The 15,779-nt window shown below is 36.8% G+C and overlaps 1 protein-coding gene across 1 annotated transcript in view; it reads right to left on the bottom strand.

Annotated features, from left to right (window-relative positions):
* The window catches only part of LOC145261105 (succinate dehydrogenase [ubiquinone] iron-sulfur subunit, mitochondrial-like), a 38,741-nt gene extending 31,552 nt beyond the window's left edge, over window positions 1-7,189 (bottom strand). Inside the window, exon 1 of the mRNA XM_080119322.1 lies at window positions 7,038-7,189. Coding sequence (XP_079975448.1) covers window positions 7,038-7,103 — 66 coding nt within the window. The 5' untranslated portion in view covers window positions 7,104-7,189. The remainder of the gene's footprint in view (window positions 1-7,037) is intronic.
* Window positions 7,190-15,779: the final 8,590 nt, after the last annotated feature.

Raw genomic sequence — 15,779 nt, 5'->3', positions numbered from 1 at the left:
TGGAGTCAAGAGCTATTGTTCTAGAAACGAATCGAGAGATTCACTGACACTGTGTAACATGACAGTACATCAGCTGTAGATCTCACAGAACAGAAACCATATTGCATGTCACCAAGTAGATTATGATCGATCTCTTGGAATTTGTAAATACGGAGTAGACTGATGAAGTTTTCCAGGGTGTTGGGAAGCATTTTTCCTTAAGATAATTTTAAACAGCTTTGTAAGTATACAAGGTAGTTTTGGTCGAAGCTTTTTGAATACTATGATTGGAATGCCGTTGGGGTCAGTTTGTTTTATTGGAATCGAGGTTTTCGATAAGCTTGGCAATATCACATACAGATATTTGTATATCGCATAGTGTTTTCAGTCACAGGAGGAAATACTGGAGGGGTCTGATTGCAAAGGGTAGAATTTTCTGCCAAGTTCTTGGCAAAGAGTTTTGCTTTGTCAGATGCTGACAGAATTTACCTCAGGTTCATTGATGATGAGAGGGATAAAAAACATGCTTCTGTTCAGGACCTTGTTTGTTATTCGCCAAAACAGGTGGGAACCAAACCGCTGCTCAGCTACTTTTGATGTACTGAGCATACAAATCTCCCTTTTTTTCTTTTTTACAAGGAAGTCACCACTTATCAAGGCCCGGACGCCACTCGGGGATAAGGATTATTACGTGTACAGTAGTCAATGAGATAATATCCTAGTAATCGTTAGTAATGGAGATCTGATAAAGTGTCTTACTTAAGGGGATAATTCATCAGGAATTTGTTTATGTTGGACTTGAAGACATCCAAGTTGTAGTCAAGTAGGAAACAGGCAAACGGAAGAGAGTTCAACAGGCGTGAACTTCTAAAAAAGAAGCTTTGTTCATGGAATCTACGTTTTGGTTTAGGCACAGATAAAGAGTGGGGAAAATTACTGACAGTGGTTTTAGCTAGACGAGTGTTTTTCTTAAAAGATTGGCAAGGGGGGACCAGAGATTAGAGCTCAGACGAGCACTTCCCATGGAAATAACGATAACACAAAGACAGGCTCGCGATGTTCCTTCTGTGGGAGAGAGGTTGCAGGGAAGAGAAAAGGGCATCCCCCACTAGGCTACAAAGTCTATTTTGTACTCTGTTAAGGCAGGATAGGCTGTTTTTAGCAGCTCCTGCCCAGATATGGCAGCAGTACTCCATCCTTGGACAGACTTGGCTTTTATGCAGATAGAGAATTGCATCAGCAGTGAGATAGCTACTGGAGCAGTAGAAGGATCCTACCATTTTTCCAGCGACCTTAGCAACAGATTTGCATCCTTTATTACTCTTTACGATGGTTGCTGGCAGTCCTAAAAGTGGCTTCAGTTTCACAACATCTATTACATTGGAAGCAATGAAAATAGTGATTTCCCAATGTCAGCGGTACATTCTAGGGTGAACCATGGCTGGCTGTTGAGTTTTTGCTGGAATTTCAGTTTCATTGAATTGTTAAGTGAAAGTACAGAACAGTTAACAAAAGAGCCCCCCCCCCACCATATTAAGAATGGCTTTCTTTTCTTTTGAAATAGAGTCGACAGATCGATTTTTTTAAAATATGTCATTTTAAGCAAAAACAATATTAAGCATAAAACTAAAGTGTTATGTCGAAAATAGTAATATATCCAAAAATTATGAAAATTCATCAAGTGGAATAACTACTAATATGATTTTAGTAAAAAAAAAAAAGTTTATCATTATAGGCTATAAATATCGGTGTGATCTAAATTTTGCATTCCGTGTTTTGTCCTGTGTGTATGAACTCTTCACAGTCTACTTTATAAAATCTAAGAAAAATGCAATTTTACCCAATTTTCCATAAAAAATTACTTTGAACTATAAATAACTTTCTACGCAATGAATTTTCGTAATTTTTGGATATATTACTACTTTCGACATGACAATTACGTAATATCATTTTTGCTTAAAACGGCATATTTTTTTTTGTACTTGTACAGTTTAATCATGGCATCAAAAAAATGAAAATATTGAAAAAAGTTTAAATTGTACGTATCCTTTATATATAATGAAGTTCTCCGAAAAAAATTTCACTTAATTTCATCAAGTAGTTTTTTTGTGTGTGTGTGTTTTTTTTTTTTTTTTTTTTTTTTTTGTTTTTTTACAGCGAAAAAACAATTTGTTACGATACCGAGCAAAAAGTTCGATTTTTAGGAAGAAAAGCTAATAATGGGGAGGAAGTGTCGGCGCTTTAAATTGAGTTATCTCCCTGTGGCGTCTTCAAAAAAATTCAAAGATGACTACCTTCAACCATGGCTACCGAGAAGGAAGGCCGATGCATATGACAGCGTAACGTCACTTCCTAATTAAGTTGTAGGTAAAGACAGCTTCCGGTATTCAACTACGTGGTCATGCTAACAGGCATAAAAAAAATATGGCTACCAATATGTGTTACCGATTGTCCATGTATGTTCTAAAGAAAAAGAACAATTCTCCATTCGGAAAATAATTATTATAATTGCACATTTGGGATAATTTTAATCAAAATATCGTAAGTGAATTCGTGTTTGGACTTTTATTTTTATCGAAGAAAGTCGGATATTTCATTTTATTTATTTTTTTTTTTTTTACCGCAAAACAAACAATTTCTGGGTTTGTATTACTGTACACAGATTCGAAAAAGTTGTCAAAAAACAAATATATAACAAATAAATGTTATCAAAAGTAGGCATCGCCAAAAATGGCCAAAAAATCAAGTTGTTGTTGTTTTTTAAAACGAAATTACATTTATTAAAATCCATTATTTCTGAATAACTTTTTTTTTCCAGAAAGATAAAACCTGAATTTTATCATATAGAAAACAGAATAATGTAAAACTTTTTCTACTATTTTTAATTAAATTTTAAATGTTAAATTTTCCCAAAAAGTTAACAATTGACATTTTTTGTCTCGCACAAAAAACGTACATAAATATTTTTGAAAAAAGGTTTTTGAAATAATTTATTTATTTATTTGTTTGTTGTCTAACTAAGATTTAGGGTGATTTTCTATGAGAATATGCAAAAATATTATAATATAAGTACCTGGATTTCAAATAATTCCACTTATTCATATAGGCAACCAGTTACTTCGCGTCGATCTAGACAATATTTACGTTTGTACTTGGTAAAAAGCAAACTATGGAAGACCAAACAGGCCAAAAAAGAAAAAACTTATTTTTCAGTGACGAAAATTTCAATGTATTATTAACGCTGAGGCTGGCCAGTACCAGATGGGTGACCATTTGTATGAGTTTGGTTTTTAATGTGTATGTGTGTGTGGGCCAGGCTCCCCAAAATGGTGGGGGGCAATTTAAAGCAGAATGAAAAAAAATATTTCAGCGCGTTTGCTCCACCGTAGTCGAAAGGCGGCAAACGTTTTCAAACGGGATCGAAAAAATGATGCTATTTTTAACACAAAGGGCACAATATTTATCAAATCTTTTTTTTTTGTATCGATTCTTCAAAGCATGCCCTGTTTAATAATGGTCATGCATTATTCGGGTCGCTAAAAAAAAAATTGTTAATTTATTTATCAAAGATTTTAAAATGGCTTTTTCGTATAAATATTAAAAATTAAATTAATTATTTTACTTAACATATTCACCAAATTTCACACTTCAAAACTCAAAAGCGGGATAATTAAACACAATCGAAGTTTTGATATTCAGACATCAAAATAAGGTATGCAAACAAGTTTTTATTTTTTTTTTTTTAATCTATAATCCCGTCCCTTACAACAACATAATGTTTTGTTCAGTCTTAGATGATTATTTTAAGCATATATGGAACCCCCTCAAAACGAGGGGGGTTTTGTAAGCAAAAAAAAATATATATATAAAATATTGTTTATGAAAAATAAGTACACTGTTATAAAGTTCATTTTTCTCTTTAATAATCGCTGAAAATTTCGTATTGATTGGATAATTACCCGATTTTTGGTAGATTTCTAAAAAGTCGGTCCATCAAAAAGTACTTACCTGCCCCCCCCCCAGTTTTGGCGGTGCCTAATCAAAAGCAAGGTAAGTTACTGGGTATATTTTTCGTGTTTTTATTCAATGTAACATGTTTATTCAGCTCGAAAAACATACATTGTTTACCGATGTATTGGAAAATTCAAAATGGCGCCCGACTCTCTCTTTAACTCGGTAAGTTCGGGAAAAGGTGTTATAAATAATAAACTAGACAAAATACTATTAAAAACCACCGAATATATGTCAACCTATGTCACGGTAATATATATTGAGCGAGTTTCTAACAGTATTTTGCCTAGTTTTATATTTATAGCACCTTTTCCCAAACTTACCGTGTTAAAGAGAGAATCGGGCGCCATTTTGAATTTTCAAATACATCGGTAAACACAGTATGTTTTTCGAGATGAATAAACATGTTACATTAAATAAAAACAATGAAAACATATTCAGTTAGGTAGAAAAGTAACTTATCTTGCCTTTGATAACATTTATTTGTTATATATTTGTTTTTTGACAACTTTTTCGAATTTATGTGTACAGTAATACAACCCCCAATTTTTATATAATATTTTCAGTCCATTCTTTTAATAATAAATAAAACTTTTCACTGAGTATTTTCAAATATTTTAAAGTAAGCATTTTTCACGGCAGTGTTTTTTTTTTTTTTTTACGATTGGTGAATTATCAATATTTTAGCACAGGGCGTAATTCATTTCTTTGAAATATATTTAAAACTTCAATTTTTTGTTTTTTATAACATTTTAACTGTAAATAATTTACATAACGAGTTTGTTTTACTGTACACATAGATTCGAAAAAGTTGTCAAAAAACAAATATATAACAAATAAATGTTATCAAAGGCAAAATAAGTTACAAACATGCCCCCATTTTTATTTTTAAAATATATTGATAAACATTGTATGATTGTCGAAGCAATTACACGTTTTAAAGTGAGTAAAACCACTAAAAACCTTCCCAGATAGGTAGAAGAGTAACTTATCTTGCATTTGATAACATTTATTTGTGATATATTTGTTTGTTGACAACTTTTTCGAATCTATGTGTACAGTAATACAAACCTAAAATTCAATTTAACTTGAAAATAATATTTAAAATACATGTGCATACACTGCACAAGCACCCTTATTATTATAATAATAATAATAATAATAATAATAATAAAAACTGGTGTAGATGACATCAATTGGCGCCACACCAACTAGTTGTGAAGGGTCAGGGAGGATGGAAAGACCGAGGTGAGAGAGTACTGACCAAATCTCCACTGGAAGTGTGCAGTTCAATCTGGTACCTTGAGGAGGCATTTTGTCACCCAAACTCCAGGAAACACCAATGGCTGATGCCAACAAGAAATCAGTGACAACGGCTGTTGCGATAATATGCAATCATCTGCACAAGTGGTCAAAACGTGGAGAACACTGAAAATCTGAGGAGACTTGTCACTTGGTCTCCAGGGAACACCACAGGTTACTGCCAGTGAGCAATCACTGATAATGGCTTGTGAGACCACTAATACGCTACACATTTTGATGAAAAACATGGGGGAAAATTGACATAGAAGAACAGAAAACCAAAACTTTAAATATAATTTCTGTATTTAAAGTAATTGTTATTTAAATATTTCAACATATAATCTTGTGGAGAAAATCCAGCTTCCCAATAAGAGGCATTCTGGATAGGAACAAAAATAATCTCAGTCATGAAAGATTTCTCTTCCACCGACCGAAGACAGAAAAGGTAAAGTGTAGCATCAAAACAGATACTACACTGATCTTGTTCCGAAGGCCAAAAAATATTTATTTAATGTTTCTTTAATTGTTTGTCCCCTAAATTCATAATTCAGTTTTATCAGTATTAAAATGTATATTGCTTTAAAATTACTTAATTTTACTTAGATAATGTTTATATTTTATATTGAATAAAGTTCAGTTTAAGTAGTAATCGAACTGTGTTCCTTTTTCTTTTTAAAAATGTTTTATTACTCTTTTTCAAATGGCCCTCATATAGTACTGACAGTCTGACAAATCTTACCTACATTGCCTGCAGACATTTTTCAGTTAACAGGCCTTCTTACTCTCGGTGGCCGTGCTTCAACGCGCTGTCATAAAAACGTGTTTTTCGATTGTAAAAAAAAAAAAAAAAAAAAAAAAAAAAAAAAAAACTATTAGATTAAATTAAGTGAATTTTTTTCGGAGATCTTCAGTCCAAAACGGATACGTACAATATAACCTTTTTTTTTTTTTTTTTTTTTATATTTTCATTTTTTAATGTCTTGATCAAACTGGACATGGACAAGTGCCTTTTTTTTCGACTCTATCTTAATAATCACTGCCTTTTAAAATAACGTTATCATTTCAGCACGTTCCGTAAACTGTACGAGTACCAAAAATAATACGGGTGCGGGAGGGAGATTTAGGATACATGAACTCAAAATTATGAATCAAAAAATTATGTAATATAAATAATTTAATTACGAGACGATAACCTTCTTTGTTACGTAAAACCTCAACGTTGTTACGTAAGAACTTCAGGAGAGAGAAAAAAATCATGTTAATTTTGCTTAAATGTAAATCAAAATATTTAATTAAAAATTGGGAGGGGTCATTAAATCACTGTTCATGAAATTATTTTTTAATAAATTCAATAATTTTCTTAGAAAATATTAAAATTGCACAGTTTTGAGTTCGCAAAAAAGAAGTCATTGAAAAAAAAAACCCAAGGTTTGTTTGTTTTTTTTTTACTTGCTATTATTTTTCTTTGCAAATAAACGTATTTTTAAAAAATATGTTTAGAAATATAAACTAAATGTTTAAAATAAATATTTAATATGAAATCTATAAATAATAAAACATATTTCCACTTTTTTTTACTGCTTCAAAAAGAAAAACATTGAAAAACAACAAACAAGGTCAAATTGAAATCTCCTTCCAGAAAAGTTAAATAAAAATGAATCCTTTTCAAATCAAATCAAATAAACAAAATTAAAGAAGTCAATTATTCCTTCGTTCCCTTTATGTGAAGTAAATAAATTATTTACCTGAAAAATCGGCCAAATCGCCTTTGAAATTGGCCTGACACGAGCGATCGCACCGACTGCAGCCATGTTTATCTGGAATTCAAAAATCGAAACGGTGTAATGTGAAAATGTGACACCGCGAAATAATGGTCCGAATATTTAGTTGCAATGGACAATACAAAACAAACGCGGTACAAACTAAAAGGGAGAATGGGGGAAAATATGCTCAGTTTAATTAGAACTGTTTTTGGTGCTTATGCACTTATGTTACCGTGCTATTTTTTATTTTCAAGTTAAAATGAAGTTTTACAATATCTTTTTTTATTTAATTAAGTACAGAATACAGTAGAACGCCGGGATACTGCATTAAAAATTACCTAATAACATTGTAAGGCGAGGCAAATAACGAGGAGCCAGAAAAACATTTTATTCCACATCGTAACCTGAAAAAAATACGTATCCTAGAAGCACCGTATCCCGGGGTTTTACTGCAGTTACAAAATACCCACCCTTCCTCATGTTTAGAATGGTTTTCTTAATAATAACGTTATTATTTTAGCACGGTAACATAAATGCATAAGTACCCTACTTTTACCTGGTCGTTTATTTTCAGTGCTATTACCTAAGTTTGTTATTACGATCTTTAAATTTTAGTTTTACTGCAATGGGATTCTGCACAGAGTTATAAGAAATTTCCAGGTTGATTTCTGAAGGTGCATTAATTCTCTGGGAGAGATGCATCCCTAGTCTTAGTTAAGAAATGCATTTAGGAGAAGGTAACTCTGATGACGTTGGCAGCAGGACGTTGGATGGCCATGGAGGATGATGAATCTCTAGCAGATCAACGGTTCTATGGTATAAAGAGTTACGTTATTTGACTGCAGCTATGCAAATAATGTAAGGACAATGGATAGGTGCAAACAGGCGAGTCAGATGCCACTGCGCTGAGGAAGGTGTTAAGTGTTGAGACATTACATTGAACAAAGATGGCGGCAGTAAATCAAATTGGCAAAGAATCAATGTAGTCATCATCTGGAGTGTTGAGTAATTCCTAGTAACAAAGATGGCGGCAAAGAATCAATGCAGTTCCAAGCTCGAGTATTAAGTAATTCCTAGTAACAAAGATGGCGGCAAAGAATCAATGCAGTCCCAAGCTCGAGTGTTAAGTAATTCCTAGTAACAAAGATGGCGGCAAAGAATCAATGCAGTCCCAAGCTCGAGTGTTAAGTAATTCCTAGTAACAAAGATGGCGGCAAAGAATCAATGCAGTCCCAAGCTCGAGTATTAAGTAATTCCTAGTAACAAAGATGGCGGCAAAGAATCAATGCAGTCCCAAGCTCGAGTATTAAGTAATTCCTAGTAACAAAGATGGCGGCAAAGAATCAATGCAGTCCCAAGCTCGAGTGTTAAGTAATTCCTAGTAACAAAGATGGCGGCAAAGAATCAATGCAGTCCCAAGCTCGAGTGTTAAGTAATTCCTAGTAACAAAGATGGCGGCAAAGAATCAATGCAGTCCCAAGCTCGAGTGTTAAGTAATTCCTAGTAACAAAGATGGCGGCAAAGAATCAATGCAGTCCCAAGCTCGAGTATTAAGTAATTCCTAGTAACAAAGATGGCGGCAAAGAATCAATGCAGTCCCAAGCTCGAGTGTTAAGTAATTCCTAGTAACAAAGATGGCGGCAAAGAATCAATGCAGTCCCAAGCTCGAGTGTTAAGTAATTCCTAGTAACAAAGATGGCGGCAAAGAATCAATGCAGTCCCAAGCTCGAGTATTAAGTAATTCCTAGTAACAAAGATGGCGGCAAAGAATCAATGCAGTCCCAAGCTCGAGTGTTAAGTAATTCCTAGTAACAAAGATGGCGGCAAAGAATCAATGCAGTCCCAAGCTCGAGTATTAAGTAATTCCTAGTTACAAAGATGGCGGCAAAGAATCAATGCAGTCCCAAGCTCGAGTATTAAGTAATTCCTAGTTACAAAGATGGCGGCAAAGAATCAATGCAGTCCCAAGCTCGAGTATTAAGTAATTCCTAGTAACAAAGATGGCGGCAAAGAATCAATGCAGTCCCAAGCTCGAGTGTTAAGTAATTCCTAGTAACAAAGATGGCGGCAAAGAATCAATGCAGTCCCAAGCTCGAGTGTTAAGTAATTCCTAGTAACAAAGATGGCGGCAAAGAATCAATGCAGTCCCAAGCTCGAGTGTTAAGTAATTCCTAGTAACAAAGATGGCGGCAAAGAATCAATGCAGTCCCAAGCTCGAGTATTAAGTAATTCCTAGTTACAAAGATGGCGGCAAAGAATCAATGCAGTCCCAAGCTCGAGTATTAAGTAATTCCTAGTAACAAAGATGGCGGCAAAGAATCAATGCAGTCCCAAGCTCGAGTATTAAGTAATTCCTAGTAACAAAGATGGCGGCAAAGAATCAATGCAGTCCCAAGCTCGAGTGTTAAGTAATTCCTAGTAACAAAGATGGCGGCAAAGAATCAATGCAGTCCCAAGCTCGAGTGTTAAGTAATTCCTAGTAACAAAGATGGCGGCAAAGAATCAATGCAGTCCCAAGCTCGAGTATTAAGTAATTCCTAGTAACAAAGATGGCGGCAAAGAATCAATGCAGTCCCAAGCTCGAATATTAAGTAATTCCTAGTAACAAAGATGGCGGCAAAGAATCAATGCAGTCCCAAGCTCGAGTATTAAGTAATTCCTAGTAACAAAGATGGCGGCAAAGAATCAATGCAGTCCCAAGCTCGAGTGTTAAGTAATTCCTAGTAACAAAGATGGCGGCAAAGAATCAATGCAGTCCCAAGCTCGAGTGTTAAGTAATTCCTAGTAACAAAGATGGCGGCAAAGAATCAATGCAGTCCCAAGCTCGAGTGTTAAGTAATTCCTAGTAACAAATATGGCGGCAAAGAATCAATGCAGTCCCAAGCTCGAGTGTTAAGTAATTCCTAGTAACAAAGATGGCGGCAAAGAATCAATGCAGTCCCAAGCTCGAGTGTTAAGTAATTCCTAGTAACAAATATGGCGGCAAAGAATCAATGCAGTCCCAAGCTCGAGTGTTAAGTAATTCCTAGTAACAAAGATGGCGGCAAAGAATCAATGCAGTCCCAAGCTCGAGTATTAAGTAATTCCTAGTAACAAAGATGGCGGCAAAGAATCAATGCAGTCCCAAGCTCGAATATTAAGTAATTCCTAGTAACAAAGATGGCGGCAAAGAATCAATGCAGTCCCAAGCTCGAATATTAAGTAATTCCTAGTAACAAAGATGGCGGCAAAGAATCAATGCAGTCCCAAGCTCGAGTGTTAAGTAATTCCTAGTTACAAAGATGGCGGCAAAGAATCAATGCAGTCCCAAGCTCGAGTATTAAGTAATTCCTAGTAACAAAGATGGCGGCAAAGAATCAATGCAGTCCCAAGCTCGAGTGTTAAGTAATTCCTAGTAACAAAGATGGCGGCAAAGAATCAATGCAGTCCCAAGCTCGAGTATTAAGTAATTCCTAGTAACAAAGATGGCGGCAAAGAATCAATGCAGTCCCAAGCTCGAGTATTAAGTAATTCCTAGTAACAAAGATGGCGGCAAAGAATCAATGCAGTCCCAAGCTCGAGTATTAAGTAATTCCTAGTAACAAAGATGGCGGCAAAGAATCAATGCAGTCCCAAGCTCGAGTATTAAGTAATTCCTAGTAACAAAGATGGCGGCAAAGAATCAATGCAGTCCCAAGCTCGAGTATTAAGTAATTCCTAGTAACAAAGATGGCGGCAAAGAATCAATGCAGTCCCAAGCTCGAGTATTAAGTAATTCCTAGTAACAAAGATGGCGGCAAAGAATCAATGCAGTCCCAAGCTCGAGTATTAAGTAATTCCTAGTAACAAAGATGGCGGCAAAGAATCAATGCAGTCCCAAGCTCGAGTATTAAGTAATTCCTAGTAACAAAGATGGCGGCAAAGAATCAATGCAGTCCCAAGCTCGAGTATTAAGTAATTCCTAGTAACAAAGATGGCGGCAAAGAATCAATGCAGTCCCAAGCTCGAGTATTAAGTAATTCCTAGTAACAAAGATGGCGGCAAAGAATCAATGCAGTCCCAAGCTCGAGTATTAAGTAATTCCTAGTAACAAAGATGGCGGCAAAGAATCAATGCAGTCCCAAGCTCGAGTGTTAAGTAATTCCTAGTAACAAAGATGGCGGCAAAGAATCAATGCAGTCCCAAGCTCGAGTATTAAGTAATTCCTAGTAACAAAGATGGCGGCAAAGAATCAATGCAGTCCCAAGCTCGAGTATTAAGTAATTCCTAGTAACAAAGATGGCGGCAAAGAATCAATGCAGTCCCAAGCTCGAGTGTTAAGTAATTCCTAGTAACAAAGATGGCGGCAAAGAATCAATGCAGTCCCAAGCTCGAGTATTAAGTAATTCCTAGTAACAAAGATGGCGGCAAAGAATCAATGCAGTCCCAAGCTCGAGTATTAAGTAATTCCTAGTAACAAAGATGGCGGCAAAGAATCAATGCAGTCCCAAGCTCGAGTGTTAAGTAATTCCTAGTAACAAAGATGGCGGCAAAGAATCAATGCAGTCCCAAGCTCGAGTATTAAGTAATTCCTAGTAACAAAGATGGCGGCAAAGAATCAATGCAGTCCCAAGCTCGAGTATTAAGTAATTCCTAGTAACAAAGATGGCGGCAAAGAATCAATGCAGTCCCAAGCTCGAGTATTAAGTAATTCCTAGTAACAAAGATGGCAGCAAAGAATCAATGCAGTCCCAAGCTCGAGTATTAAGTAATTCCTAGTAACAAAGATGGCGGCAAAGAATCAATGCAGTCCCAAGCTCGAGTATTAAGTAATTCCTAGTAACAAAGATGGCGGCAAAGAATCAATGCAGTCCCAAGCTCGAGTGTTAAGTAATTCCTAGTAACAAAGATGGCGGCAAAGAATCAATGCAGTCCCAAGCTCGAGTGTTAAGTAATTCCTAGTAACAAAGATGGCGGCAAAGAATCAATGCAGTCCCAAGCTCGAGTATTAAGTAATTCCTAGTAACAAAGATGGCGGCAAAGAATCAATGCAGTCCCAAGCTCGAGTATTAAGTAATTCCTAGTAACAAAGATGGCGGCAAAGAATCAATGCAGTCCCAAGCTCGAGTATTAAGTAATTCCTAGTAACAAAGATGGCGGCAAAGAATCAATGCAGTCCCAAGCTCGAGTGTTAAGTAATTCCTAGTAACAAAGATGGCGGCAAAGAATCAATGCAGTCCCAAGCTCGAGTGTTAAGTAATTCCTAGTAACAAAGATGGCGGCAAAGAATCAATGCAGTCCCAAGCTCGAGTATTAAGTAATTCCTAGTAACAAAGATGGCGGCAAAGAATCAATGCAGTCCCAAGCTCGAGTGTTAAGTAATTCCTAGTAACAAAGATGGCGGCAAAGAATCAATGCAGTCCCAAGCTCGAGTGTTAAGTAATTCCTAGTAACAAAGATGGCGGCAAAGAATCAATGCAGTCCCAAGCTCGAGTATTAAGTAATTCCTAGTTACAAAGATGGCGGCAAAGAATCAATGCAGTCCCAAGCTCGAGTGTTAAGTAATTCCTAGTAACAAAGATGGCGGCAAAGAATCAATGCAGTCCCAAGCTCGAGTGTTAAGTAATTCCTAGTAACAAAGATGGCGGCAAAGAATCAATGCAGTCCCAAGCTCGAGTATTAAGTAATTCCTAGTAACAAAGATGGCGGCGAAGAATCAATGCAGTCCCAAGCTCGAGTGTTAAGTAATTCCTAGTAACAAAGATGGCGGCAAAGAATCAATGCAGTCCCAAGCTCGAGTATTAAGTAATTCCTAGTAACAAAGATGGCGGCAAAGAATCAATGCAGTCCCAAGCTCGAGTATTAAGTAATTCCTAGTAACAAAGATGGCAGCAAAGAATCAATGCAGTCCCAAGCTCGAGTATTAAGTAATTCCTAGTAACAAAGATGGCGGCAAAGAATCAATGCAGTCCCAAGCTCGAGTATTAAGTAATTCCTAGTAACAAAGATGGCAGCAAAGAATCAATGCAGTCCCAAGCTCGAGTATTAAGTAATTCCTAGTAACAAAGATGGCGGCAAAGAATCAATGCAGTCCCAAGCTCGAGTATTAAGTAATTCCTAGTAACAAAGATGGCGGCAAAGAATCAATGCAGTCCCAAGCTCGAGTATTAAGTAATTCCTAGTAACAAAGATGGCGGCAAAGAATCAATGCAGTCCCAAGCTCGAGTATTAAGTAATTCCTAGTAACAAAGATGGCAGCAAAGAATCAATGCAGTCCCAAGCTCGAGTATTAAGTAATTCCTAGTAACAAAGATGGCGGCAAAGAATCAATGCAGTCCCAAGCTCGAGTATTAAGTAATTCCTAGTAACAAAGATGGCGGCAAAGAATCAATGCAGTCCCAAGCTCGAGTATTAAGTAATTCCTAGTAACAAAGATGGCGGCAAAGAATCAATGCAGTCCCAAGCTCGAGTGTTAAGTAATTCCTAGTAACAAAGATGGCGGCAAAGAATCAATGCAGTCCCAAGCTCGAGTGTTAAGTAATTCCTAGTAACAAAGATGGCGGCAAAGAATCAATGCAGTCCCAAGCTCGAGTATTAAGTAATTCCTAGTAACAAAGATGGCGGCAAAGAATCAATGCAGTCCCAAGCTCGAGTATTAAGTAATTCCTAGTAACAAAGATGGCGGCAAAGAATCAATGCAGTCCCAAGCTCGAGTATTAAGTAATTCCTAGTAACAAAGATGGCGGCAAAGAATCAATGCAGTCCCAAGCTCGAGTGTTAAGTAATTCCTAGTAACAAAGATGGCGGCAAAGAATCAATGCAGTCCCAAGCTCGAGTGTTAAGTAATTCCTAGTAACAAAGATGGCGGCAAAGAATCAATGCAGTCCCAAGCTCGAGTATTAAGTAATTCCTAGTAACAAAGATGGCGGCAAAGAATCAATGCAGTCCCAAGCTCGAGTGTTAAGTAATTCCTAGTAACAAAGATGGCGGCAAAGAATCAATGCAGTCCCAAGCTCGAGTGTTAAGTAATTCCTAGTAACAAAGATGGCGGCAAAGAATCAATGCAGTCCCAAGCTCGAGTATTAAGTAATTCCTAGTTACAAAGATGGCGGCAAAGAATCAATGCAGTCCCAAGCTCGAGTGTTAAGTAATTCCTAGTAACAAAGATGGCGGCAAAGAATCAATGCAGTCCCAAGCTCGAGTGTTAAGTAATTCCTAGTAACAAAGATGGCGGCAAAGAATCAATGCAGTCCCAAGCTCGAGTATTAAGTAATTCCTAGTAACAAAGATGGCGGCGAAGAATCAATGCAGTCCCAAGCTCGAGTGTTAAGTAATTCCTAGTAACAAAGATGGCGGCAAAGAATCAATGCAGTCCCAAGCTCGAGTATTAAGTAATTCCTAGTAACAAAGATGGCGGCAAAGAATCAATGCAGTCCCAAGCTCGAGTATTAAGTAATTCCTAGTAACAAAGATGGCGGCAAAGAATCAATGCAGTCCCAAGCTCGAGTGTTAAGTAATTCCTAGTAACAAAGATGGCGGCAAAGAATCAATGCAGTCCCAAGCTCGAGTGTTAAGTAATTCCTAGTAACAAAGATGGCGGCAAAGAATCAATGCAGTCCCAAGCTCGAGTGTTAAGTAATTCCTAGTAACAAAGATGGCGGCAAAGAATCAATGCAGTCCCAAGCTCGAGTGTTAAGTAATTCCTAGTAACAAAGATGGCGGCAAAGAATCAATGCAGTCCCAAGCTCGAGTATTAAGTAATTCCTAGTAACAAAGATGGCGGCAAAGAAACAATGCAGTCCCAAGCTCGAGTATTAAGTAATTCCTAGTAACAAAGATGGCGGCAAAGAATCAATGCAGTCCCAAGCTCGAGTGTTAAGTAATTCCTAGTAACAAAGATGGCGGCAAAGAATCAATGCAGTCCCAAGCTCGAGTATTAAGTAATTCCTAGTAACAAAGATGGCGGCAAAGAATCAATGCAGTCCCAAGCTCGAGTGTTAAGTAATTCCTAGTAACAAAGATGGCGGCAAAGAATCAATGCAGTCCCAAGCTCGAGTGTTAAGTAATTCCTAGTAACAAAGATGGCGGCAAAGAATCAATGCAGTCCCAAGCTCGAGTATTAAGTAATTCCTAGTTACAAAGATGGCGGCAAAGAATCAATGCAGTCCCAAGCTCGAGTGTTAAGTAATTCCTAGTAACAAAGATGGCGGCAAAGAATCAATGCAGTCCCAAGCTCGAGTGTTAAGTAATTCCTAGTAACAAAGATGGCGGCAAAGAATCAATGCAGTCCCAAGCTCGAGTATTAAGTAATTCCTAGTAACAAAGATGGCGGCAAAGAATCAATGCAGTCCCAAGCTCGAGTATTAAGTAATTCCTAGTAACAAAGATGGCGGCAAAGAATCAATGCAGTCCCAAGCTCGAGTGTTAAGTAATTCCTAGTAACAAAGATGGCGGCAAAGAATCAATGCAGTCCCAAGCTCGAGTATTAAGTAATTCCTAGTAACAAAGATGGCGGCAAAGAATCAATGCAGTCCCAAGCTCGAGTGTTAAGTAATTCCTAGTAACAAAGATGGCGGCAAAGAATCAATGCAGTCCCAAGCTCGAGTGTTAAGTAATTCCTAGTAACAAAGATGGCGGCAAAGAATCAATGCAGTCCCAAGCTCGAGTGTTAAGTAATTCCTAGTAACAAAGATGGCGGCAAAGAATCAATGCAGTCCCAAGCTCGAGTATTAAGTAATTCCTAGTAACAAAGATGGCGGCAAAGAA

Source organism: Euprymna scolopes, chromosome 37 (genome assembly GCF_053919585.1).
Source record: "Euprymna scolopes isolate OS-2025 chromosome 37, ASM5391958v1, whole genome shotgun sequence".
Classification (NCBI taxonomy): domain Eukaryota; kingdom Metazoa; phylum Mollusca; class Cephalopoda; order Sepiida; family Sepiolidae; genus Euprymna; species Euprymna scolopes.
Note: the sequence above shows the minus strand (reverse complement) of the source record. Positions and strands in the feature narration are given on the sequence as shown.